General features: G+C 38.5%; 1 protein-coding gene across 12 annotated transcripts in view; it reads left to right on the top strand.

Annotated features, from left to right (window-relative positions):
- The window catches only part of TENM2 (teneurin transmembrane protein 2), a 657,515-nt gene that overhangs the window by 4,001 nt on the left and 625,548 nt on the right, over positions 1-27,966 (top strand). For 7 of the 12 annotated variants that reach the window (XM_079145386.1, XM_079145385.1, XM_079145387.1 and 4 more), the window contains exon 1: positions 13,193-13,617. The exons of 4 other annotated variants lie outside the window; for them this stretch is intronic. In XM_079145386.1, the coding sequence (XP_079001512.1) occupies positions 13,308-13,617 (310 nt within the window). In that variant the 5' untranslated portion in view covers positions 13,193-13,307. Of the gene's footprint in view, positions 1-13,192; positions 13,618-27,966 lie in introns of those variants that run through there. One more of the 12 variants, XM_079145375.1, reaches the window with a different exon arrangement.

Raw genomic sequence — 27,966 nt, 5'->3', positions numbered from 1 at the left:
TATCCTGTCTCACTGACAGCCTTCTGAAGGCAAGGATGCCTAGAGAGCCGCCTCATGCGATAAATCTGCAGGGTCCTTTCTCCCTCCCTCAGCAAAGCAGGGGAGAAAAGGTTTCTGCAGGTGAGGGGATCCTTTGAATTAGCAGGGGAAGATGAAAACATGAAAGGATACTGATCAGGCCTTGAGAGGGACACGTGAGAGGCAATACCCAAAACCAAGATTGATGCTGGAACAATGGAGAGCCAGGAATGGCAAGCCAGCATGTTTGATAGCCCATGGAGAGGTGCTCTGGCAACCTGCAGATGAGTTGAGACCCAGATGGAAATGGGGAAGAGTGGGCTAGGGCATCACTACCATACTAGTGAATTTCCTCAGGAGATTCGGAAATACATGTCTAGGGGGCATCGTTCCTCCCATTAAATTGCAGCCTACTGAAACTCTTAGGAGGTGGTGTTACCTTTTGGGAATGTTGTTGAGGAAACAGTGAGAACACTTAGTCTTGGAGCTGGAGGCCAGTGCATCAACTATGGCATTAGCCTAGATGTAGGTAGTGAAGTTGAGAGAGCTTACAAAGGGGAAAGACAGTGGCTAGAGAAACACCTTTCCATTATAAAATTATTGCAATTTCTTGTCTGTACTGTAGATGTCATGGCCTCATTAGGGAGGGATTTTGTGAGTGTGCATTTGTTTTCATGTTTCTTGAGGAAAACCTTCCCTGTTTGTTGAAGATGAGTTGCGTACTTTCAAAAGTCTGGTGTTGTATCTGGGCTATTTGGGCATCATCAATTAGTGTTACGATTATCTCTGTTCTGACATTGATTAAGATGGATTTTTATGATCTTTAGAGTTTTCATTTCTCTGAAAAGGAATAGACTTTATTTATTGGAATTAATTGCCTCCCTGAATTTCCAGTGCTGTCGGTTACTGTGTATAAACCTTGACTAGCTCACCTTGAACTCTTTGACTGACAAGCTCTACTGTGGAGACAACTCAGACTGTAATGGAAGTTTGTATGTAAACATATACGATGTTGCCTTGCATTCAAGAGTCAGCATGATGAAAAGGAGCAAAAATAATTATTAGGGCAATTAAAGCAGTGGAGCGCCACAGTTTTTCTCAAAAATGCGGGTTTTACCAGTGTGTTTAGGTGCACAGGGTCACCACCATCACCTCAGAACTGAAGTACAGTTGAGTGACTTTCCTTGTCCTCCAACCACTTTAATTTAATTTGTTCCATTTACTTTTCCAAGCTTTTCATCTTCCCACCATTTTAATACCATCAGAGATGGGGGTCTGCCCATGACATTCACACTTGACATTATCAAACACAAAAGACATCACTCACACACTTGACTGCATTACAATGCAAGGAAAAAATAGATCCCAAAGGCTTAGAAATTATTGTCTTGTATCTTGAATGTAGGTGGATTTTTTTCCCCCTGTTTCCTTCAGCCTGCCTTATTTGACTGTTGTGCTTCTCTGTGTTCACTGAGGGTTCTGAAAACCCTGGAAAAATCAGCACCGACAAATCCATAACATACACATCCTTACATCCACTGGAGATGCATCCTTTAACCTAAAGGTATTACCATTAGCTCTTATATGCTAGGCTCCAACTGCATTGGGATGCAGTACCAAAGCTGAGCTTTGCACCTGAGCTGCCTTTCACTCTTGACTCTGGTTGGACAATTGTGGCTATATCTTTTCCTTCTCACAGATCTGCATTTATCATAGTTCTTCCATCATTACTGGACAGCCCAGAGATCTGCTGAAATCCACATGAAATCCTTCATGTTTCTGTGTGTGTGTGTGTGTGTGTGTGTGTGTAAGGGCAGGTGGGGGGTTCTCTTAAAGTTAGTATGAGTGTGTCCATACCATCCTTTCCTTACTATTCTGAACCTTCTGTTCAAAGACAACTCCCCACCCAAGTAGGACAACTCTTGTGACCTGAACAAATAGATTATCAGATTGTGGTGAGTCGCTTCAGTAGTATTACATCATTCATTGAGATTGTGTGTGCTGTAGGCTGTGTAAGACAGCCAGCTACACAGTATCCTGCAGGTTTAATATACTTCTGCAGCCTTGTACTTGGGGAGGATTTCTGTAATTGGAGACAATCTGGTAAGGAGAACTTTTTAAGCCATCGGGGGCTGAAATACAAGTTTTTGAAAAATGTAGCTCCATAGGCTTGAAGCTGAATGGATTACAAATTTCTCTTAACTGGACAGAATCCTAATTGCATATAGAGTGGAGTCCTGCTTATCCAGGGTTTGAATTTCTAGCATAGGGATTATTGAGATTTCTTCTCTGCCTTGCTGCCTTCACTCAGACTACCTGATGTGAATCATTTCTCTAATCATTGGCTCCTCCACTAATGATAAGGAAGGGCATATTTGAGCAGGAAAAATCCAAACCCGTGAATTATCATTGAGGAGGTCTAATTATGTAAAAAGTCTAGGTTTTCAAGCTATTTGCTAAAATTGACCAGCTAAATTCCAATTTGGGGGCAGGGAGGTATCTTTCGAGTTACCAACAATGACTTCCCATACCTGTTGATGTGTTGACATCTTACCAAGCTGTTTAAGGAACAAACACGAAAGTAACCAGAGCTCTGGTTTCATTACTCCCTTCCTCTCTCACCAGACCAACTACCATGTTTAATTACTAGTTGGAAATTGTACCTAACAGGTCTTTTGAAAGGACATGTGGATCAAGCAAGGGTACCTTGGGGGGTAGATTAGGTTTCTGATTAGCATATTCCTCTGGCGTTAAATACGCAAGTGGTTTGTTGGTGCTCATAGTCCAGTTAGTTTTTCGCCAACACTTGTCTGATCCCATTTTCATCACTGGATGCATGCCAGGCAATCCTTGATAAATTATTTATTTTTAGGATTTGACCCATTGAAAGTCTTCCAAGGCTGGAGATCTCTGTATCCACTAGATATAGAATTGGAATTTGATTTTCTTTCCTACTCATTTACATGTGGCACGGACATTTTCAAAATCTTAAGGCTACATATATGCTTTGTAACGCTGTCTAATCTAAGAGCTTGCTGTTCTCTTACATCATCCCTATTAGACAAATGTGAATGTTAACAACTGGTAGCATTTCGAGGTACCAAATTAAAATTCACAAGATATGTCTATTTCTAAATGTATAATGTAATGTAAGTGATAAAATATATGCTATATAATATAACTGACGCTATAGGCTAAAGGGCACAGAGTGGTATTGTCTTCATGATACTTTAAAAAAATTCTCTTTTATTGCTACATTAAAATGAGTCCATTAGAAAGAAAGTTATTTGAAGTTTTTAAATGTACAGCTGTAGTTGATTATGTAGTATAATGGCTTATAGTTTCCAAGCCATTTTTTAAATGAAAAATTAGACAGTAATATAATATATAAAACTTACAACGTAGAAGCATGGTTAGAAAAATCATTGGCAAATTTAGTCAGAAGTGTTATAGGGAGAACATGCATTCATATTTGTGTGTACAATTATACATATGTAGATATGTATACACACATTCTACAAGTAAGGAATAAATGTATGTGCGTGTATCTATATATGTATTAAGAGAGAAAGAAAACGAATGGATAGATCCCTGGTAAGATACAGTAGGACTATATTCCTGGTAAGATACTGTGCTTTTTTTTTTTAATTGACATTATTAATTTTACACAATTTAATGCACCATGTGCTAGGTGCTAGAAGAAGCAAGGTGAACAAGGCATAGATTGAATCAGGGGCTCTGTACATGCTGGGCAAATAAATGCTCAATTGCTGAGCCACAACCCCAGCCCAAGGCATAACTCTTAAGGAATTAGAAGCTAGTTTAATGTTGAATTTTCAAACACAAATGAATAATTAGAAAGATTGCAAGAGAGAAAAGGCCAGGACTGCAAAGCCATTTGAGCCTCACAAGATACTTGTACACTTTATGTGCTTGGCCTGGTCAGGAAGAGAGTCAAAAAGAAATACAGACACTTAGGATTTGCAGGGAGAAGATCCTCATATAAAATGATCTGCTTCCAACTAAAAATAAATCTGGCTTTATGAAAAAGCCAAGCCAGAGTCTGAATTCTCTCTTACCACCCGCAGCGGATGCAGGTCACAAACCAAAGATAGGATCGTTTTGGCTGATATTCACTGTTCTCTGAGTCCTGTACATCACTCACCCAACTGAGAAGCACAAGGCAAGGTCTTGTCAACGTGCTTAGCATTACACGTGCTCTCAGTGGGTTTTGTTTGAATGCATGTTATCACGCATATTTTTCCAAAATGAAGTGGGCTCATGTAATTGAGATCCTTTTATTCTCAATCCGTATGGTATTTATGAGGTATTATGTGTTCATTGTCACATATTGCATGTGATTTATACACACACACACGTGTAGTCTCTAGAGGTCAGTAGAATATAAGGAATGGGCAGACATTCATGTCTAGATGAGACCCACAGATTCTGGAGACCATTTTTCAAATGGTGAAATGATGATGGTCGACTAATGACATTAGAAACTGAAATCATTAATCAGTGTTAACAGAAAAGTCATGTCATTCTTGTTCCTGAAATGAATCTAATCTATTTGTTTTAAGCAAATTTTAGATAAATGAACATTTACATGGCAAGAACCTTGATAGAAGCCCAAGCTGTAATTACTTTATTATGGTTTATTGTAACAGACTATGATTCTCCAGAACCATCTTTAAAGATTTTTTTAAATGTTACCAGAACAAAAAGGTAAATTGTTTTAAAACACTTGACTATTATATCCAAAGCACTATTTCTATTTTAGCTGCCAATTGAGTCCCCTTGACTTTTTGAAATGAATGATTTAATGATTTATGTGTTGCAGTTTTATTTGTTCTTGTGAACTAAATGTCCCTGATGTTGCAAAATGTGTGAGAAAATTGTGATTTATTTTATATATAAAGCTAAAATTGTTGACAGCCCAGCACATTGCTGTGCTATTGAGTATGCTTATCAAGTTTTTCTCTGGAAAATTCATACACAAAAGGTGTAGAAATGGATGGTAAGGAGCCATACAGTATTTGACAGTGCACTTGTCAGTGCCTCTCACGTGCCATCCCATGCAAGAGAAAACAGTGCCATAGGGATTCAGATTTCATGTGAATCTAAGAATGAATGATTCTCTTTTAAGTCGAGGTTATATGCGTTGGCTTAGAACATAACATGTCTTTCGTGCGTTAATATCACTCAGACTTGGAACTATCTATCAATAAGCTATTCCCATATTTATTTATTTATTTATGCTGTTGAGCATTGTGTTCTTAGCTCAGCCTCCTCCAAGATCAATCCCATATCAAGGGCTGCAAACATAATACCTACAGGGCAATAGTCAGAAATGCGGAAGTGGGAGGTGACAGGAAGTCATGGAACCGGGAAGAGACATTACAACTTACATGCACACACCAACCCTGTACTGCCCTAAGTGAAACAAGAACTATTAAGCATTTTTACAGAGTGACCCTGTGGAGTATTGAAAAGAACTGTAGGTCACAGTGGCTTCAGTCATCACCTCGAGGTCCCTAGAAGATATTCGATAAATATTGATGGAGCACTTACAATGTGTAATCTACTTACTTGGTCACCAATTATTAAATGAAGGAGATACCATTTATTTCCTGTTCTTGAGAAGTTTATATTGTAACTGGATGCCTCCCTTACATTATATCCCCTGTCTCTGGGCCTCTGCATCTGTCCTCCTTCTGCACTCTCTGTCCCATCCCTACCAACATCTTTTAGTCCTTAGAGCGTTCATAATCCAGCCCTTGCTGATGTCCATCTCTCTGGTCTCCTCGAACACTCCAGCTTCCTCCAGGCTCACTCCTTTTTCGGTCTGAGTCACTTCCTCCCAGAAGTTTTCCTAAATCTAAATAAGGCACTCCCACTCTGTGATCCTGCAGCAGTGCATTCACCATGTATGTGTTTTGATTGTCCACTGTCCACATAAGCTGGGCAGCTGAGTGAGGACAGGGTCCCTGTGCGTCTGGCTTGTGCACTGCTGCTTCACTGAGCCCTGGCTTAACGATAGCAGCATTGTTTATTCCATAACACTTGAATCAATGTTGAAATACATAAGTAATCACAATGCATTGACAAATTAATTAAAGAGGTACAACTCTTCATGTACATCCTGAAATAGATCCGAATCCCCAAGTTCCAAAACAGACCCATCGTTCCACTTGGGGGGTGTGTGTACTTTTTAGATGTTTTTTCTTTGCCCTCTGATCCTGTAACTTGTGATGGAAGATAGAATTCTTGTGGGGAGGGACCCTAAAGTTGGTGACTGCCTCGCTCTGCATTAGAGATCCTTGTCAAGATATTGAAAATTGGATATTAGGATTGCTTATAGAGACCAGGGACTCTGAGCATGCAAGCATGAGTATGGATTAAGTGGTTACTCAGAATGAGGAATTTGTGAGGCACTGATGATGTAGAAAGGATGATACAGACTAAATGCACAGAAAAGTGTTTTCAGTTTGATCTCGGGGACCAGGTCATTATGTGAGCATATTTTCCCTATGCCCCCTCCAAATCATATTTATCTTTTTTTTTTTTGTTTTTGTTTTTTGTTTTTCCCAACCCTCTTTCTTAAATGCTCCCATTTCTTTGGTTTCTTGTTGTATTTGATGAACTCAACCTGTCTCTGGTTGCTTGTAACTTAATGAACCTATTAGGTCCCAATCTCCTTTTCAACTCTGTGAGACTTAAGTTTGTAGCCTTATCACAAGGTTCCTCAGAGACCATACCATCATTCCAAGTTAGTGGACTCCTTTAGGTGACTGAGCAGTGTCTGCTGCATATGGTTAGTTTCTTAGCACCCATTCCTCTCCCATTTGTATTTATTTTTGCTTTGGATTTGGCCATTTTAGTAAAGTCATGCTCTTAAGTAGAAAGTTAGACTCATAGCATGCAGAAATACAGTAAAGAGGTGCTCAGGAGTGATACTGGCCAAATTATATTGTTATATTGTGTGCATGAACGAATATGTAACAACAAATCCCATCAGTAGGTCCAACTATAATGCACCAATAAAAAAATGCCAAAAAAAAAAATTTCAAGTTGAAAGAACTTGGAATTAAGGCCTGGGCATTTTTAATCTTTTATGATGTAGAATCAAATTAATTCCAGGTATTACCATTTCTAAATGTGGAAGAGTGTGATGAGTTTTGTGAGAGGTACGAAGAATGTAGTGAGAAAAGTATGCAGATAAAGATAGTAATCTTTATCTTATTATTGCTATTTTCAATTGCCTTCTTCCTTTATTATGGAGACTTGTGCTCTGTTGTTTTCTTCTGATGTTGTCTAAAGGAGTATTTTATAAAGAGTGTAGAGTGGGATAATGCCCATGTATTTGATGAGAACAGCACTGGAACGATAAGACTTGGGAAGACCTGAAGCATCCCCAACGTAGCACATGGGGGCAGGGAGCTACCACTTGTTCTGTGGGTGGGAAACACTGTGTATCATCAAGGAGTCTATTTTTTAAATATTGCATTAGAGCACGTAAAAAGAGGAACATGCAGATTAACAATAAACAAATCATCTCCTTCATCTCCCGCAAAAATTTAAGAACTCACCAATCAAAACATTTTCCTAAAAATGCATTGTCTGCTTCTTTTATATAAAAAGCCTCACAGTCACAATCGAAGTTATTTAGACAACAGTATAATATAAACATTAATCCAACTAAATAATGATTTTAAGGTATATTGTAAACATAAAAGGCTTGTCAGTTTGCTATTCCCCAGACAATATGTATGTTAAATTATTGGAATGCACAATGATAGTTTGTTTTAATCTTTCCTATGCACCCCTTCATTCAGTCTTTGATTTCAGAACATTCATTTCTGCTTCTCTGGTCCCTTTCCTTCACCCAAGAATGTCCTGTTAAATCTGTTTCTCCATCTTATATGGAAATTCTTAACACCAAGGATACTTCTTTATATTTCTTCTTCAATAAGAAAGTGTTTATGGGGGAAAATAAGTAACTCTTTAAAAAAAATGGAATGTATTTGGCATGAATAAAAACATACCATTAGAAGTAAATTATAACTACCTTATAATAAATCACCTTATCCTTCATTTCTAACACTTTCTGGAATGAGTAATAATCAATATCAGAGTAAAGAAAAAAAATCACTTTAATTTAGTTAAATGATTTCACTTCACAAAAATATGGACAGTTTTTTTTTTAATTGACCTTTGACTTCTAGCTCAGGTGTATTTTACAATTTTGAAAGCGCTTGTGGATTTGTTAATATTAAATTGGTAATTGTTGAGCTCTAGGGGGGTGCAGCAACTTCACTCTGAGCTTATTACAGCGTAAAATATGGATTGCCTTTACCCTAATGGCCTCTGAATCCTATTACCATCCCATTAGAGAGTGTGGGATTTTAGTAATTCTGTTGTTGTTTCCACTGGGCAGTGAATATAATGGGGAAGGGTAGGGGTTAATGCGATTCATCTCTTTTAATACTTGTAACACCAGGTCCCTTATCACTCACTGTGGTTTCTTTAGGGCTTTTTCCCCTTCTTTCTGTGCCTTTGAAGACCCAAATATCACTCTATGCTTCGCCTAACCAGATGAGTTTGGGGGAATATGTTGGTACTTCTTAGGCTTAAGGAGAATTTTAGATAGTAGCTTTTCATAAACCGAAGATAAATAAAGAAGTCCACTCATCAGCTTGTTGTACCACAGGCTGCGACTCAGGAAGGTGTTCAGTGACGGCCATGGTACCAAGAATAGCACTGAAATAGCTTTTCAGTCCCCATCATGTATGAGGCTTGTGAAGAAGCACGGGATCAGAGCGTCAGACCAGTGCATACGTGTGTGCTGGCTGTAATGTTTCCATGCGCTCCTGGGGGCAGTTGTGTCCTGGGTGCTAATTATACTTGAGAGAAATTGGAAAGATTTCATAGTGATGGGGATTCGATTTCTTTAAAGAGAGGTTTATGAGTTAATTCCCTACATCTCAGACATGCTCAGTTGATGTACACATCTGATTATGTATCTATGGTTTTATTCATGAAATTTGTTTTTAGCTAATACAGCCTTTTCAGAATAAATACGAACATCAGATTACTTCTCAGTATGTCAAAACAAATTAGTTTCCCACAGTGATGCAGTGAAAGGTGTAACTATTTTCCCTTTTCATATGTCAGAAAGCATTACTGGGACCTGGAAATTCCCACTTTTCCCCCCCTTCGGTCCGTGAGCCTGGTGGTTTGCAAAGGTCTGTTTTAATGCCTTAGCCTGGTGACCTAGGGCTCCAGCACCCCCCTCTGCTGCCATTAATGAGAATCACATGCTGAGATCCAAAGAAGCAACTGTGCTCTAAAAAAGGCTGGGACTGGCAGGAGGTGATCAGACCATTTCAATATGTTGAAAGTGAGTGATATTCCCAGGCTTACTGTTCACCTTCTCTAAGAATTAAGTTTGCCTGTGTTCATCATAAATGAAATGAGTGTGCAACATAATTGCAATATAGAAACGTCTTCTGGGTGATGGAGTAGACACCGGCATCCATAGGCATGGGAGTCTTGGTGATCTCAATATCTTGATTGCCCACCTGGTTCAGGCTGACTGATCAAGCCTGGCGGTGGTGCTTACAGATAGAATAGGTTGTGTATTGGCATTGGAATCCATACTTCAAGTTTTTCCTTAATCTGAGATATCACTTACAATATTTCTAGATAGATCGTGAGAGTGTTTTTATTTTTTATCAATTGGATATGTTGAGTGAAATTCATTTTAGAAGACAATTATATAGCTACAGATACAATTAGTTTTCATTCAAATGAATTGATAAGGATAAGCATTGTTAAGGGATGCTATTTCCTTTTGATCCTTGGTTATGGACTTTTTAATCCATTTGTGTTCTCACCATTGCTTAGGAAGCACACAGAAAACAAAAAATAAAATCCACTGTAAGTAGGCTTTGGTGTAATTCTCAATCTTTTAAAAACAGCACATATGTATACTATGGTTTGGATATGGAATAACCCCCAAAAGTTCATGTGTGAGACAATGCAAGAAAGTTCAGAGGCGAAAGGATTAGATTATAAGAATGTTACCTAATCAGTGGATTAATCCACTGATATAGATTAACTAGGTGGATCCTGTTGGCAGGTAGTGTGAGGCTGAAGAAGATGGTCACGGGTGTGTCTTTGGTTTATACTTTTCCGGTGAGCAAGAATCTGGTTCCTGTTTACCACGTCTTGAGCTGCTTTCCTCTGCTATGCTCTTCCACCATGATGTTGTCTCACGTTGGCCCCACAGTTATGGAGTGGGTCAACTGTGGACTGTAGCCTCTGAAACTGGGAGCCCCAAATAAACTTTTCCTCCTCCACATTATTCTTCTCAGCTTTTTTGGTAAGAGCAATGAAAAAAAAAAAAAAAAGTCTAAAATGAATAGACCATTTCCAGATAATTAATAGCATGCAGAACCTATGTTCAATTACACATTGCTTTTTTTAAGGAAAGAATAGGAAGGGGATCCTGGATATTCAGCAGGTGAAGTGTGGGCCTCTTCTCAACATTAATCCTTGGGTCTCATTTAATTCATCTGGCCCCTTTGTTCTTGAAACTTCTCCAGATCTCTAAGAAACAATCATAAAATGACACTGATGTTTCTCTCCTAGAGAGAATGATATATTGTTTTTACTCTGGTCATGAAGTCACAGAGATGTCTGTCATTTGTTGAGTAATGTATCCTTAATGCAGAACAAACCAACTATTTACCACTTGTTGAATATCATCAAACCAGTAATGAAATTTAACTCTTTATAAGACTAAGTATTTTTTAACTAGTATCATAATTCTAAAATGTGAATTGTGTGGAACACGCAGGAAAGATGAAGACCATATCTTATATTCCTTCTGATGCTTTTTTTAGAGACACATTTTCCAATAAGTATATAGCATCAATAGGAACTAACACTTTATCTAAAAAAAAAGAAAATATTTATGTGTGTGTGTATACACATTAAATATACACATGAAATAGTCCTTGCAGAAAATTCGGAAAATTCAGATAAACCAAATAAGAATCCTATGTCTGTTTTCATTGTTATTGTTGTTTTTATCAACTTAAATAAATATTTTAAAAACTAGAATTACTGTTTCTTGCATCTATTATACTGTAGGGATTTCCTCTTTGATTAATGTTCAAAATCATTATTTTTTTCTACCAAATTGTGTGCCTTAAAAATACAACACTAAAAATAGCGTTCAATAATTTTACAATTTTAAAAGTCTACTTATGTGTTCCTAAAAACAATAATTTGGAAATAATATGAAAATGGAAATAAAATCATTTTGAGTTGCCACTACGGAAAGCTAAACACTTGGACTGTAGCAGAGCTTAGCAGTAGAGCTCTTGGCTAGCATAGACAGGCCCTGGTTCCATCCCCAGCACCAGAAGAAAAAAATAATAATAAGCACTTTAATGGTTTTTGACATTTTGCCATCTTTGCCTAAATAAGTAATAATTGTAATTGTTTTTAAAATATCTTGGCTCTTATAATTAGATGTTTGATCTCTTGATCTATTCACTTTCCACTGAATTCTCTGATAGATTATATTATTCTAAAAAATGTCAAATATCTTTATTTAAAAGAATTCAACACTTTTCAAATATAGAAAACTTTTACTTGTCAAATTCACTGCTAATATTTTACCACAATAGTCTTAAATGTTGTTTTTCACATGAAGATCATTTAAATTTTTAATATAGAAAGTCTTCTTCTTATGTTTTAGATACCTTGAATTGGTTCACAGCTTTAAAAAAAATTCTATGAAAATTCTAATATGTATTATGTGTCCTAGTAATTTCAAATACAATGTTATAATGACATTAACATTTTAATGCACTTAAAAATGTGTGTGTTGAGACTCTATTTTCCTCAAATAGTTAATTTACCAATAGATTTTAAACTATATCGTGTATTAAATATTTTATTAAATAGGTTTCTTTTTCAGGACTTTATGCTCTGTATGATTTGCTTGAATACTTTTTTGCGTCATTATTGCCCTGATTTCATACAGTAAATTTATATTAAGTTCAGTGTGAGAGAGGAAGTTCCCCTCTTTATTTTTCTTCGCTTCAGAATACCTAGCTTAAATCTTCCTTTTGTTCTTCCAGTTGCATCCATGTGCATATGTAGAAAAGAAAGCAAATGGTTCCATGTCTCACAGGGTGTCTTTCTTCGAGGTTGGGTGAGGTTTTGATATTTTTCACCAAACACACTTTTCCTTCAAATATTTGGGTTCATTTGATCCGTTTCTCTTTGATTTGTCTTCATCAGCCCTTCCTCAACAAATTTCATTAAGTGTCCTCTGAATTTTCATAGAATGGTTCAAAAATTTCTTCCACATCTCCTTTCTTTCCTTTTGAAGGAACACATTTGAGAGAGAATTCTTATAAGAGCCTTCTCTTGGCACTTCATAATATCTCCTGTCATATTAAAAGCTTTGACAAGTTTTATAATAAAAACTTGATTTATTTGAACCCATCATGCCCCAGATTGAATCAGCAGCATAAATATTTGCTATTTTTTTGGGAGGCAGGAGGAAGATTATTTGGTGTGATGGTTGTGTTCTGTTGTGGGATAATATAATAGCTGTTACTCAACTTGGGGGCTTATAGAGTATTCAAAATGGCCAGGAACTATTCCAATCAATTTTAATTTCCAGTAAGTCTTGTTTTTTTTACATGTAGAAAGAAAGATAATTGTACTTGAATTTTAAATGGCAGTCTTCAAAGCATTTCACTCACTGACCATTTTATTCAATGGTTAGGAGTAATTCTAGTTGCATAGGCAATATTGTACAAGTAGTGTGCATGCCTTCATGAATTTTGTGAGTAAGTTAAGCTGCTTGGCAATCAGTTTTTGTCTGTAAAATGGGGACAGTATCTTGCAGAACATCATGAGGAGCAGAAATCATGCATCGAAAGCCCTTAACCCTATTCCTACACAGAATCACCATTTACAAAATGAGAGTTGGCATTATTCTTCATAATCATGTGTATGAGAAATGAACAGGCCATGATCACTGCTCTGATAAAGCTTAACAGTGGTGCAATAAGAGGTAACAATTTCATAATGCTTTGCAATTCACATATGCTTATGTGTTCACCATTGAGAGGGTAGGCATGCAGATTCATAAAGGAGAAGAGCAGGGAACTACGGCCAGGGAGCTGAAAGCAAGTCAGACAGCGCTCGGGTAGAAGTGGTGATTCCCTGTGGCCATCAATGCCCTTGCAGAATGGGGCATGCGCTCCTCCTTGCTATGTGAGGACTTTATCCAGGTGTCACCCCGAAGGATGTCACAGCCTGATGGAACTGAATCAAAATCGCATCAAAGTCCAATTCCTCAGCCCCAAGTGCTTGCTGAGTTAGGTTTCTTCTTTGTTACCCTTTTATGGAATGTGATTTTAAAAGCATCCCAAAGTTGTAAGTGCCTTTGGGTCGCGCTGACATCTGATTCATCAATGGGTAAACATCCTGCTATCGTTCCTGGAGCATCCTTTTATCCTCCTGGAAGGCAAGCCCCAGCTCAGCAAGAACGATGTGGAAATGTTGGTAAACCTCTTTATTACTTTAAGTCTAGACTCCTGTAATTCTCCATTTGCGGGTCTTCGGAGCAGGGTTATTTATAGGATGTAACTTAAGAGTATGAGGCGGCCCAGATCCTTCCTGGCATTTTGTCACCTCAGCATATTTAGAACCATCAATCCAATCTGTATTGGTTACCCATAAAATTTTATATTGATTGTGAAGTTGTTTTACTCTGAAGCAAATGGTGCCTCGGAGACATGGTATCATTCTGCCAATCTCATGGATTTCTCTTTACCAAATCTGGTCACTCCTAAAGATTTAAATTGGAAAGTTTTTGATATGTACCATGAACTCGAAGTGGGAATATTTATCCTTAGTTTTAGCTCTTATTGCAGTTTTAAAGATAACCCCACCTTGACCTCAATAAAATGCATGTTCTCTAGAAACTAGAAAAATTAACTTTTGTTTTTCCATTATAATTATAATATCCAATGTTATGGAGAAAATATATTTTCAAATATTTTTCTAGGCTCATTCTATAAAATGGTAACACAATGAGATTTAGGCTTATTCAGTAACATACTTTCAAACTTGATGTTATTATCATCTTTTTCTGAACTTTAAGAACAGTATTTCAGTAATTTCATAATGTTTCATCTTGTGAAATATGTGATCTGTTTAATTCACTAGCAATGATTCCCAAATAAATATGTATCAAGTGCTTATTCTTTACCTGGCCCTGCCTTAGTCTCTGAGGATGCAGAAACAGATAAGAAGAGGCCCACCCAAACCCTGGTAGAATTAATTTCCACTGTTGGCAATCAAAACTCTTTACTTTGGAGCTGTTACTAAAGAAATGACTTTACATCTTAATTAAATCACTCAAGAATATTTGATAAGGAGGTCAAATGTTTACAATAAGGACTATTCCCTGAAATGCAAAATTAAAAAAAAATTTAAATATGTGATTAGACCCTCTCTGTCCATTCATGTCAAGAATGCTAGTGTTTTTTTTCTAAAAAGGTCATAGCCTCAGAGAAACTTTCCATGTTCTGTGTCTTTTTCTAGACCTTCTTTTCTAGCCAGGCACTCTAACATGAGCTTTTTCTTGTGGACATAAATTCAGCCTTTCTCTTGGGTTCTGTCAAATAAGACTTTATGTGTCCTTTGCCAAATTAGATACAGCCATGAGCCTCAAAGAAGACCATGCTCATTGCTCCAGGCTTCTACTTAATCTGGGAGAAGTAGGGAATTGAGAGTAATTTAAAGCTGTCAATACTTATTCTCATTTTCTCTTTAAATTCTTGATTTGCCTTTAGATGATAATATATGCATTATATTCTTTGGATCTGTATATTCCATTATATTCTTTGGATCTGTATATTCAGGAAATTGGTAAGAGTGCTCCTGGTCAGGTCATTTCTTCTAGGTGTCAGGGAGAGGCCACCTTGTAGAGCTTTGCATTTCATTACACAAGCATTCGTGAATGAGCAAGTCTTTGCAGATGCCATGAAGTGACAACTACATGCATGTTAGAGATGTGCAGTGCCTCTTTCTGAAATGTGGCTTTTTTCATTCATATCTAGACTTGAGCTTCATCCTGTAAGTTACATGTTCTCTGCTTGATGGAAAGGAACATTGTATAAAATTGAAAGCATTTAAAAATACACAGTATTTAAGAAGAACTTAAATTCCTTAAATCTGTTAGTGGGTTAGAAATCTGGCTTGATGCATCCATGGTTAAAATTAAACCATATTAAGATCATATCATATAATACCAGGTGCCAGCTTTCTGTTTCCTTCTGTCTTTAGCCAGCCAGGATAGAAGTTGTATTTCTCACTGGTAGATAACCTCAGACTCTGAGCCTAAATGCAATACATGAGATGTAAACCTGAGAAAGCACAAGATATTCTACTCTTTAAAATACATCATTGATAAACATATAAAGCTTCATTTAACCCACATGGGAGTATAGAAATGGACTATGGTACAAGAACCTGGATGGTCAGAAAGCAAGTCTACCTTGTAGGTCTTAGAATCCAGGTGTGATCAAGATGTTCACTTTAGAAATAAGGCTTGCATCCAGCTGTCTTTTTGTACACCTGTGTGCTTTCCACATGTCTTAGACAAATTAGAATGTTTTTGTGCATTACAAAGAGAATTATTTAAAGTCTAGAATCAGAAATGGATGCTCTTGAAGTAGTTGTGACTTTTGTGGCATGCTTCAGTATTTATTTTTATAAGGTTAGTCATTCAAAGAGTGGAGAGAGAGAGAGAGAGAGAGAGAGTGCACTATGCACTCCTGTGTCTTTTCAGGTAGAAAGAACTCACCTGAAGCAGTGACTGTCTTTCCTTATATATCCTCCTAGCAGACCGAGATGAGAATCTGATCAGTTCACTTGTGTCTCAATATTTTTGATACCCAAAACTCCTGCAATTTTACTTACAGATTAGGAAAAGAAAGGTGGATTGTCCTTGGCAGGTTGAAATGCATTATGTTTGTTCTGACCCTGGCTCAAATGAAAATAGAACAGTTCCAAACCTTAGCATGGTCCTGAAGCTAAAATTACTCATTGGAAACTGCCAGGGCTGATCAGTGCAAAATTGAGGAGCTTTTTTGGAGTACTTCGTTTGGAGAAACATCAATTTCAAGGATGTAAGATAATCATCTCACCTTATTATCAGATCAGTCTTCTTTTACATGGTCAGCTACTATCTCTCAAGATATCCTTTCACTTTTTAAAAACAAAAGAAAAGAAAGACCGCCAGAAGATGAGGGAATCAAAAGAGAAACTGTAAAACTGAACCAAATGACTGTGAGAAATAAAATTACATTTTACCTTTGTTAGTCACTTAAAAATCACAGGAACTCTAAGGTGCCAAGAAATATCTAGCCCAGCGTCGACTTTTGACATATGGGGAAACAGAGGCACTGAGAAGGAATATGATTTACTCAGTAAACTGTGGAGAAGATGAAACTGATGGGTTTTTGTCCCATGATCAAGATTTTTGACATGAAATGTAATATCACCAAGATTCACAGCAAATAGACTCATTCTGAGACAAAAGGTTAATTTTCAAACCATTACTGTCTCAAAAAAAAAAAAATTACTAGCCCTCAAGCATTTGTGAAGCATTTCTTGCATTGCTGTTCTCATTAAGGAGAATAAACAGAGAACCATTTGGATTCTTTAGTTGCTTAGTATTCCTTTAGCAATTTCAGACTTATTTGTGTCTGAAGAGGGAAGCCTCTTAAATCGAAACATGACATATAAACTAGCGGCTGGTTTTGACATTGAACTTCAGATCTAGGGTTGGTAAGAGTGTTTGCACTTAATGTTTGTAATGTACAAATAGATCCTTGTTTAAATCCTCGGCAAGAACAGCCTGAGTAAAGCTTTATCCACCATGTCTCCCTTCACTTTCCTGTCCATAAAACAAAGGAAGGAGGACTTCATTGCAGTCACTAAGCATGGCAATCATTGGCGAGTCGAAATGACTGTTTGGTTTAGATGTAATTTCAGTGTGTAAATGTTCACATCGACCTAAGGATATTGTTAATAGAGACAAAGCCTCCCCGCCCTTATTTAAAGTTCCCCCTTTTGATTTGAACTTTCTTCTCTTATTTCTCCTTTGCTTGTGTCTCTCAGTTCTCTTCTATACCATGGCAAGTGTTCTGTCAGGTGACTCACCTATTGGGGATGATGGAAGGACAGTAGTGGGGCTTTAGACCTAAGTATGTCTCAGAGCTTCCTGTTACCATCTGAAGTGAACCTTGACAACTCAGAAAAGTAAATATTGTTCCTTTTTTCTAGATTAAGAAACAGTTTCCCAAAGCCTGAACAGTTTCTATGGTGTCCCACAGTGAGGGAGTAGGAGGCTTGGTTATGACTCTGGCAACTCCTCTTCTTGTGCTACTGGGTTGCTGTCTCTGGAGAACTTCCTGTTCTACAAGAACTTCCTGTTCCACAGAGGATTTCCTGTTCTAAAAGAGGACTCCCTATGTGCGGGGGGGCTCAGTTCCACAAATTTCTTCAGCCCATTTCTATACATTTCATTGAACCACTTTATTGTTCTACCAGTGAATTTTCTATGTTAATGACAAAAAAAAAAAAATCAGAGACATCCATAAACCTCGCTTTTTCCATCAGGACTTCTGTAATAGATTTGGAGGAAGGGATCCAAGGTTTGCTCCAGCAGTCAGTTCATCTTCAGTGGACAGAAAGTGCACCAGAATGCAGAACCCTGCTTATCTATCTACCCGCAGCTTCGAAAGGAGTTGCTCCTGAGCTTGGCTTCACATTCTTCAGCCCCTACCCACTTCAAAGTAGGAGGGTTTCTTCCAGCTAAAATATTGAGACTGGAGCAAGTGTTGCTGGGGCCTCCCGTGCACATTTCAAATGTTCCCTGAATACAGAGAATGGTTCACTTAAAGAGAATGAATAGAAAATTTATTACTTAAAAGTTATTACTTAAAATAGAAATTGTATATATCTAATTTTATCCAATTTTTTTTTAACAGCACTTGCATTTTGTCTGTATTTGAGGTCAGTGAGGAATTGTCAACTTGTGGTATTGTATTGGTACTCTGAAAAGCACAGATGTTGGAGCATTTCAGATTCTGGGTTTTTAGACCAGGGATGCTCAGCCTATATTCCTTCACCACACTAAGGATGATTTGTCATAATCACACACATATTACACTGCTCTTGCTGCGTTTACCCCATCCTGTGATATCCACCTCTGATCCTCCCTGCCTAGCATACTCCGCGTAGACAGGAAACATTGATTCAAAGGATGAATGAAGGAACCCATGAATAACGGGATACGGCAAGATTATGTGCACATTCCTTGAGCTTAGATGCATTAACCCCGCCCCTGGGATTTGGAGCGATTGGTTCATGAGAGATCAGTGAAGCATGAAGGAGTGAAGGAAAACTGGCACATGGACATCATATGTGGGCCACTGTCTGTTAGCTTTCCATTTTTACTTTACATACCAGGAGAGCAGATTGATATTGCATTTTAATTGTGTATATTAGAGGAAGGCATATGGTTACAACATTTTCTTATTTACCTTCTGTAACATGAAATTTGTCATTTTATTCCCAAAATAAAGGATTGAAGGGAGAGCGCCTGCTTCTTGTACAAGTTCGATTCTCCCGTGCGAAAGTCTCCTGAGATGTGTAGCAAGTTCGTGCCAAGATGTTGTTGGCATCATTTCCTTATTGCCATGGTGATCCCCAGCTCTCCTGAAATCTCAAGGGGGGCTATGATATTTTAAAAGCAACTTGAATTTTAGTAATTAAAAAAGGCTGGAAAGAATACTCTTTCTACATTTTGCTAGCGTGGGTAAATATGGATAGCAAATGGTGTCTGGTGCGGGGATATGACTTGAGCTTTATTAGGTGGATAACCCCATGTTAGAAATGCTTCCTGAAAGTTCTGTGCAGGATATTTATGGCAATTCAGGGAGCCCTCCTGTGGTTCTTAAAGTACATCTAATCCCAGCCTTCCTAGAAACAGCTCTTCTCTTCCTGGAGTCGATACCATTTTAACTCAGAGCTGAAGGTATGATTGTCAGAGTATTTTAACGTGGAAGGCAGTGTGTAATATATATAAATGTTGGCAGTTATCAAAGTAAAGCGAAAGAAGTGATTCTCTTAAACTGGAGATTAAGTTAGACAAGCATAATTCATACTGCAGGTTAATCATGCCCTCCCCCACCACAAAAGTCTTTACATTAAGAGTTCTTTTGAACTTCATTCAAGCAATTGCGCTCTCCAAGAAAAGCGGCAAAGATTAAAAGGTTTTGTTTCGCTTGAGAAGACAGTTGAAATTTTTCTTTTTCTTTTTTAGGCATTCTGTTGAGCTATAAAGTGAACAAATGCTTGGAATAAATGAACACAGGAGCAAACAGTAGAGGGCAAAAATCTCAGAGGGATACCCAGGCGAGGGGCAGCAGAAGGCCCTCTGGTATCTTCTTGTGTAATTTCGTCTGTAGTATTTATAACAGAAAGTGATCAACAGTGTAAGGGAATTTTTTGGTGTGTGAGCACCTGTCCTCTTACCAGGGCAACACATCTTCAAGGGCACAGGAAAAAAAAAAAAAAAAAAAAGAAAGGATGAAACAAGCCTTTTTAATTAGGAAGTTTACAAACAAATGTGGATTCCCAATTTGCAGATGGGCATTTTAATTGATTTTTTGCCAAACCACCTACAACCTAATGTTTCATAATTAAAATTGAAACAAATAACTCTCAAGTTCAGCTCTTTCCATGGAATTCAAATCTGATTATGTTTGAACATTATCCCCAACCTGAAGTTAAGACTTTCCTACTGATCAGTTTGACTCCATAGGGAAAATATTGGCAGCAAGAATTGTTTGGTGACCCTCATGGCAATACTTAGAAACCTGGTTTCTTGTTTTAAACCCTTCTGGGTAAGAGTAGTTATTACGTTGTTTATCATCTTATTTATGACGTTTTTAGATGCTATGACCCAAATTAGAATATAGCCAGATGATTCTTGTTGGAGTTTTTATTATTATTACTATTTTATTATTATTACTATTATTATTATTTTACTTGTTTATTTGATTGATTTTTGTGTTGTGTTTAGCACAGAGATTTGACGATTTTCTTTGAATTGTTCATTTTTTTAAAATTTTTGGAACCAGGGATTGAACCCGAGGGCCCTTGACCAACTGAGTGACATCTGCAGCCCTTTTTATTTTTTGTTTTGAGACAGAGTCTCACTAAGTTACTTAGGGCCTCCCTAAGTTGCTGAGGCTGGTTTTGAACTTGCGATCTTCCTGCCTCAGCCTCCTGAGGCGCTGGGATTACAGGCGTGTGGCACTGTTTTCCAATTAGCAAAATAACCCTACGATAGCGGATATCTGACTTGCTGAGGATAAAAGCTCAGTGAGGTGATGGAGACTAGCAGAAAGAGCTTTTCCATTCCATTTTCATTTTCAGCATACCTGGAACCCAGAGGGAAAGTCCTCTGTGGGTATTTTATTGCACAAATATGTTATTGTTGGGAACATCTTGGTAACTTTTTCCTCGTGTTTTCTAATGGTGTGTTTCTATATTTAGTGTTTTAATCTACACATTTAACAAGATTCAGGAATTTTGCTTTGTTTTAACAATATGCTCCTGAAATTAAAGGAGATCGATTTGGGCAGCAAGTAAGAAACTTTTTTCTAAGTAGAATAAATATTAAGTGGGATGTGTTTGCTCTTCTTGAACCTAAGGGAGAAGTTTTTTTTCTTAATTTTAAGCACAGTTTTTCCAAAACAGCTACACTGCTCAAAAGAACGTTCACAACCCCTACTGCGTCGTAGTTTTTCTTTTCCTGAAAATAGATCCACAAATGTCATAAATTAGTCTGCAGATTTTACCTTATTATGCTTCCTCCTTCGAAAAATATGCAGGCAAGTGATTATCCGCGGAGCTCAACCCAGGCTGATGAGTCGGTCGTAATTATCAAGGAGACATAATGAGATGAAAACAGCTTTTTCTGGAGGGCCTCTGAGTTCTCAGTCACTATCGTCACCCTGTCATGCTGGGTTAACTGTTTTCTGCCCAAGTAGATGTCAACACAATTAATTTCACAGTTTCCTCAACTGATAGAGTTAGGGTTAATTCGCTCATCTAGGCAAAAAGATCCACATATGTTATGGGTGGAACCGATTTCTGGGTTCTTCTGGGGAAACAGTAAGGAAAATAGACACTTGTCTTTACAGGTAGTAAAACAACGTTCCTCCCTCAGTAAGCTTTTGGAGAGACCCTTTTGTTTTGACTGGTGTTGCCATTTGACATTCTTTCCATCCTTGAGTCCCTGGACAAACAGTTTTCACACGTCAGCTTTGTGTAAGATCTTTGCCAAGTCTCTGAAGGTCCAGTAGCAACCAAGCCAAGAGCCCCACCTTTGTGAAGTTTCCAGTCCACTTTGGTTAAAAAAAAAAAAAAAAAAAAGACACTATTGAATAACTGTGCCAGTAGATGTCATTAATAGAAAAATGTGAAACGGCTAGGTAATTCACATGGTACTGATATCTCATCTCTACCTGTTTTAATAAACATTTGCTACTTAAGAGCATCTGGTAGAACTTCCAGAATGATGGAAATATTTCACATCCACAGTCTCCAAGGTGGTAGGTAGTAGTTTGGTTTTGCTCTGAGAACTTAAAATGTGATTAGCATGACTGAGTGATTGAATTTTTAATTTTCCATCATTTTAATGGATTCACACTGAATTTGGACAGTCACACAACGTTAGCACCAACCATGCTGGACAGTGGTGGCCTGAAATTCATCGTCCTTCTCGAATCTCCTTTTACACTCAGAAACACTTGCTGCCATACTAGCATGAAAACAGGAAAAGGTGAATACGAGTTTGCTTTATATGCTCCATGAGCTACAAGGTGCACTGTCAGAGAGCAAGAGAATCATGCAGGAGTGACTGTTTTTGCATATTTGATAAGAAATGATGAAACAGTGTCCTTGATTTCTGTGTGTGAGTAGATTACAAATTAATCTTTAATTTGTGTCTGGATTCCTGAACTTGGTTGGGATATTTTTTAAGTCCAATTTCTTATTTGTTATTGTTACTCTATGAATCACTGAAATGATATATTAATTTAGTTGATTAATATGATTCATTACCATAAATCTTCTCCTTGAGCTTATGCTCCTGCTTCGTAAAAATTGCGAACACATTTTCCCCAGAGTTGTATTCAGTATCACTCCACAGCAACCAGTTTCTCATTTCCTGGTGTTTATGCGTCGCTTGATAATAGGAATTGGGAAAGAGAGGAGAGAAACCGGGGTGGGGAAGGATGGAGGGAAAGTGAGGCCAGGGTTTAGAAGGAAGGGGAGCTGTTGGGTCAATCCGCAGGGGGAAGGTGGCCTTTGTTGGAGGAATCCTGGGGACACTCTGGCCAGGAGTACTGCTAAGATCATTGAAGTTGCTGCCAGATTTCTTTCGTTCAGCATGTTAATGCCTGCATTCCTTTTCCCTGCAATTTGACAGTTTTGAAAATAATGGAGCGTTTTTAGATCCTCCGTTCCTCAGCCGCTTCTTGTTTGCTTCTCATTCTATTTCTCTCCCAAAAAGGAAAAAATGAGCCAAACAATTTTCTGCTCCTTCTTCTTTCCAATTGATATCCAGGACCTTTTAACTCAGCGCCTCCTATGAAACCCACTGCTGGCCATCTGTAAGACAGAACGATGACGTGTGCTTGTCACCTCTCCACTCGGGGTTCACGCCTTCATATTGTCTCACCATCTGTATTTTTTTATTGATGAGGGCAGAGCAAAGAAGGAATATTTCTTTATCAATTTCTGTTGAAGATTGAGTGTTCTGGGTCATGGTTTGGGTCAAGTAAGCTTAAGAATGGGGGTGGGCAGAGGAGAGTCTGTTGTTGAGACTGTTTTAGATGACTTGTTCAAGTCCTTCTGGTGAATGAATTTAAACCCAGAGAAATCCCTGCATTCTGCCCATTGATTGAACTGAATGCAAAATAGACACTGAGTTCTCTAGTTTCTGCAGATCTCTCTCTCTCTCTCTCTCTCTCTATGTGTGTGTATATATATATATGGAGCCAGTGGCCAGTGAGCCACAGAAGGAACAAAGACATGAGAGAGAGAGAGAGAGAGAGAGGAGGAGGAGGATGGGGGAACAAGACAGGTAAGGAAACATCAATAATGGGAACCTATATTTTGTTCTGTCAGGTAACAGGGAGTGGAAGGAGATGAAATAAATGCATGTACAAGGGACAATAGAAAACCTCATAGAAACAAAGGCTATGAATAAATAAATACAGAGCTCAGTGATAGCAAATGGTCACCAGACAGCCTCTCTTAAAGAGGAGGGTCATGGAAGTCCTGCCAAAGGCATGGCTGCTCAAGCTGACCCCTGGGTGATAGAGGGAGTCTGTCCTAGTTATGGCAATGATATGACTCTCTAGGAGACATCAGGGACAAAGATGGTGAGATGGGTGTGACTCATGGATTTTCAGATCTCTCAGAAGAACACAGAGTCAGTTGGCTGTCATGGTCAGATGGTGTGGAGGAGGTCATAGACTCAGAAGCAGGTGTTCAGTCACCTGGAAAGTCAGTTTTCCCTTGTTATGGTCAGTCATCAGTTAATTGACCACAGGGTTTCTCGGACTCCATTAGGTATGAGAGGGTGATAATAGTGTTTCAGGTTTTATTGGTGAAACTCTGTCCAGAGGTGTTCACATTGTTTAGTGTCATCCCTTTTGAAAGCAAGTCCATGGTGGCTTTCACATGTCCCAAAGCACTTTTGGGAGTTAAAAATAATGTCTGGGTTCAGAGCTCCTTGCAGGATGTTGCAGAGTCTTCCTTGAGATCACAGAACCAGTGTGATGAACAGGATGCAAGAAGCTGAACCTATGCCTTTGTCTCCTCCCAATCATGGTGATGTGAGGGACACAGGAAGTGCCTGGGTCCCCAAGCCTTGCTGAGGACTGAGCACTTGCCAGTGAGCCACAGAAGGAACAAAGACATTCGAATCAGTGTGAAGATCAGGAAAACGTTTCCTGAAGTGCTTTATTTCCCACCTCACTTCATTTAATTGATCTGGAGTGTGATCCAACATGAGTCTGTGTGTTGAACTGTTTCAGGGAGGGGCATAAAGTCCCACATTACTATAGCAGAGCACACATAGCTGAGACTTCTAATTAGGGCCAAATAAAATAATACTATCCTTATTTGTGATTTTCTTAAAATGCCTAACTTGTCAAGAATTTTTTAAGTAGATGATACAAAAGGAAAAATATGAAACATGATAGCAAGATATTTCAATCCTGGTTCCTACTAAAATAGTGTCTGGCACATAGTAGCTGCTCACAAAATATTTATCAAGAATGATGGAAGGTGAAGTTAGGTAACGAGTCCATGCTTTGCAATTGAAGCTGTAGCAGTAAACTAGCTTATGCCCTCACTTTTAGCATTGAGATTCAAATTGAATGGTTAGTAATTGGTGAATTGTCATTTCATTGACAAAAGAGGACAGCAGGATATTTTTCCTGTTTTCTCCTTCTATTATAAATTGACAATGAAGAATCAATGTTGGTTTATACGTCATCATGAGGCTTTGCTTTAAGTGATTTAGTAACTGTTAATCTTCTGGGATACCTTCGTTGTGATCCAAGTAACTAGTAGTTCTCCTTGCTTATAAATCGCTTCTTATGCAGGATTAAGGTTGCTGTAAGACTTCTCATTTTAAAATCCCCTACTATTTTCTCTGCCTGAGAAAGAATAAGTCCTCTAGAGTATATTCCTGATACCTGGGGCCTCGGAATGGGAGTGACACATCAGTGTGCTCATTCAGACTGTCATTGGTGGGCATGTGCAATGACCCAGGTCTCTGGCAGATGCTGGGGCTGCGAGCAGACCTAGGACCAAGCTTCTTGTGGTTTGTACATTATTAGGGGGGGGAGATGCTCCGCTATTAGGTGATAAAACATGCAAAAGACACCATGAATGAAATCTGTCAGCGATGCAAAGGGAGAAGGAATGATTAATTCCACTTGGGCAGATTAAGAAAGATTTCATGGAGCTGAAACTAGAAAGATACTGTGGAAGCAAATAGGAAGGTGATGTTCCAGGCAGAGGGAAGTGTTTTTATCAAAGACTTGGAGGCGTGAGATAAGGTGTGTTCCTCGAACTGTAATTAATGACAAGGTCATCCCTTGTCAGTACAATGAGAGATGAAATCTCAGTTGTTGTCCAGGCCAGATCATATGGTCTTGATGTATATGGAGTACTTTCCACTTTGCACTGCAGGCCATGGAGACTCATTAAAGGACTTTAGGTAGGAGAACATCATGCTTTTGTCTTCATTTTTACTTCAGAAAGACCATTTTATAAATTAAAGCAAGGCAATAGCAGTAGTCAATTTTAAAATTTGTTTTTACACTCATTGATCATTACATATTAAGAATGTACTATGAATCAGCTTTTGTTTATGTGCTTGATACAGGGGTATGAATGAGGAATAAATATTCAATGTTGAACACATTGCGACTCCCACAGGCACTGGATGAAATGAGTGTCATTATCCAAAAAGGGCCAGTGCATAACTATTCATCCCAACGTGCTGCCTTTAAATATCGCCTTATGTCCCTGCTGAGAAGTGTTCCCCTGGAGTAACTGCCGCTGAGCATAATTAGGCCACTTGCATGAGTACTTAAGCAGTGTGTATGGAGTAAGCCCTTCTCTTCATTGAGTAGAATAGTTGTCACATGGCGGTCACCTTCGCCATCAACTCCAGGGCAGCTCTCTAAAGGGGACCTCAATTTGGAACTGCATGTGTGCATGCATTTGGTACAGCCACCCCCCTCTTCCTGCAACTGCATCCAGCCAGGTCCCAGGGCTACCGATTGGCCATTTTTCCTTACTATTTCTCATAGATCATGAATGCTACAGGTTTTTCATCATCTCCTAAAGCAGTTCTTAACTGGAAATGTCCATCAGGACCATGGGAGGAGCATTTTTAAGGTATGCATATTTGTGTATCATCTTGGACACTGGGTCCAAGGAAATCTGTAGTGTTAAAAAGGTCCTCACAGAATTCTTGTGTATTTACCTACTTGGAAAACCACTCATTCTATCTAATTGGAGAGTCCTCATAGCACAATCAAAGCGTATATATATATATATATTTTAAAAAAAAAATATATATATATATTTTAAATGGGTCACTTTTAGTATGCCATTTACTATTTCTTTTTAATTTTTTTATTTGTTCATTTTAGTTATACATGACAGTAGAATATATTTTGACATATTATACATACATGGATATAACTTTCCGTATCGTGCTCTGACTAGAAGTCCACTCCTCGGAAGCCTAATCTGAATGATTTCTTTATATCACCTCTACCTGTGTCCTTTCAGCTGCCCTGGTCCTTGTACCAAGACATCTGTGTTTGGGCTGCTTTAATCCAAGAGGGGTGGCAGGAGGAAAATTGTACTCCAAGTGCATTAGCCAACTCAGGCTGCTGTAACAAAATACCTGGGTGGTTTAGATAGATATTTGTTTTCCACAGTTCTGGAGCCAGGAGGTTCACAATCAGAATGCCAATCAAGTTGACTCTTGACAAAGGCAGGCCCTCTTTGTAGCTTACAGAGCCCCCTTCTTACTATATAATCTAATGGCAAGGAGAAGGAGAAAGGGAGGGAGATGGGCTAGGGAAAGAGAGAGACAGCGAGAAAGAGAGTTCTCTTGGTCTCTACAAAGGCACTAATTCCATCATGAGAACCCCACCCTTGTGGCCTTATCTGCACTGAACCACATCCCAAAGTCCCTACCTCTTAATGCTACCACAATGGGGGTATAGCGTCCATGGATAACACCAAAAGAGGGGTTCTCCACCTTAGCTGTGTGTCAGAGTCAGTTACTTTGGGACCTTTAATAAAATACTAGTGCTCTGACCTTGCCCTTGAGATTTAGATTTAATATGTTTACCAAATCTTTCATCCTACTAGTGATGAAAACTGAAAAGCTTCAGTTTTCTAACCTGCAACGTGGGCATAGTGTTACTAGCTATGCCAGAGATGACCTGAGATTTCAAATATCAAATGTGCTGGTCATCTCTAAAGTACTGTAAAAATACCATTTTATTTTCCTTCCATTTTTGTTTGATGGGCAGCTTCAGATGAAATCAGTTTTTTAAACTTTGCATTAAAGACCATTCAGGACGAGGTTTTCTGGAATCCCTGGATGGGAACTGCTTCTGCCCTGAATCTGTCAGGATGGTCACCTCATAGGAGGTGTGGTGTGCAGGTGCCAGCAATTCCATACCTGAAGGACCAGGCAGATCACCTCAGTGAGAGACAAGGTGTCTGCCCTGAGAAAACGCACTCGGTCCTTCATTCAGTACTCTGAGCCCCTTTTGATTGAGACATGGTAGAGAGAAATGTCTCTAGTATTAGAAAAGTAATTATACAAACACGGTGACAAATGGCAGCTGGCAGTAGACCCTGAGGACTGGGAAAACCAGAGACAGAATGCCCAGAAGGGACAGCTGTTTGCGTGCAGCCTGGCTTTGCCACATCATCCCATGTTTTTCCCAGAGATTCCAAAATCCAAGTCTTTGTCCAAAAGCTCCTGATATTTACACATTGATAACCAATTAAAAGCAAAAACTGAAACAGAACAATAAGTACTTCGTAGACTCACATGGGCAGGTCCGAACAAAAACATATTTGCCATCTGAATTTTGCCCTCGTGCCCCATTTGGCCTGTGCACGCTCAGCCAGTGATCATTCCTTTGGGTCTCATGCGCCATCTTTTCCATGGTCTCAATTGCTGTGGTTTTTTACAAACATTGTTTGTCC

The sequence above is a fragment of the Sciurus vulgaris genome, assembly GCF_902686455.1.
Source record: "Sciurus vulgaris genome assembly, chromosome: 6".
In the NCBI taxonomy this organism is placed as follows: domain Eukaryota; kingdom Metazoa; phylum Chordata; class Mammalia; order Rodentia; family Sciuridae; genus Sciurus; species Sciurus vulgaris.
The sequence above is the reverse complement of the archived record's forward strand: the minus strand, read 5'-3'. Positions and strand labels throughout refer to the sequence as shown.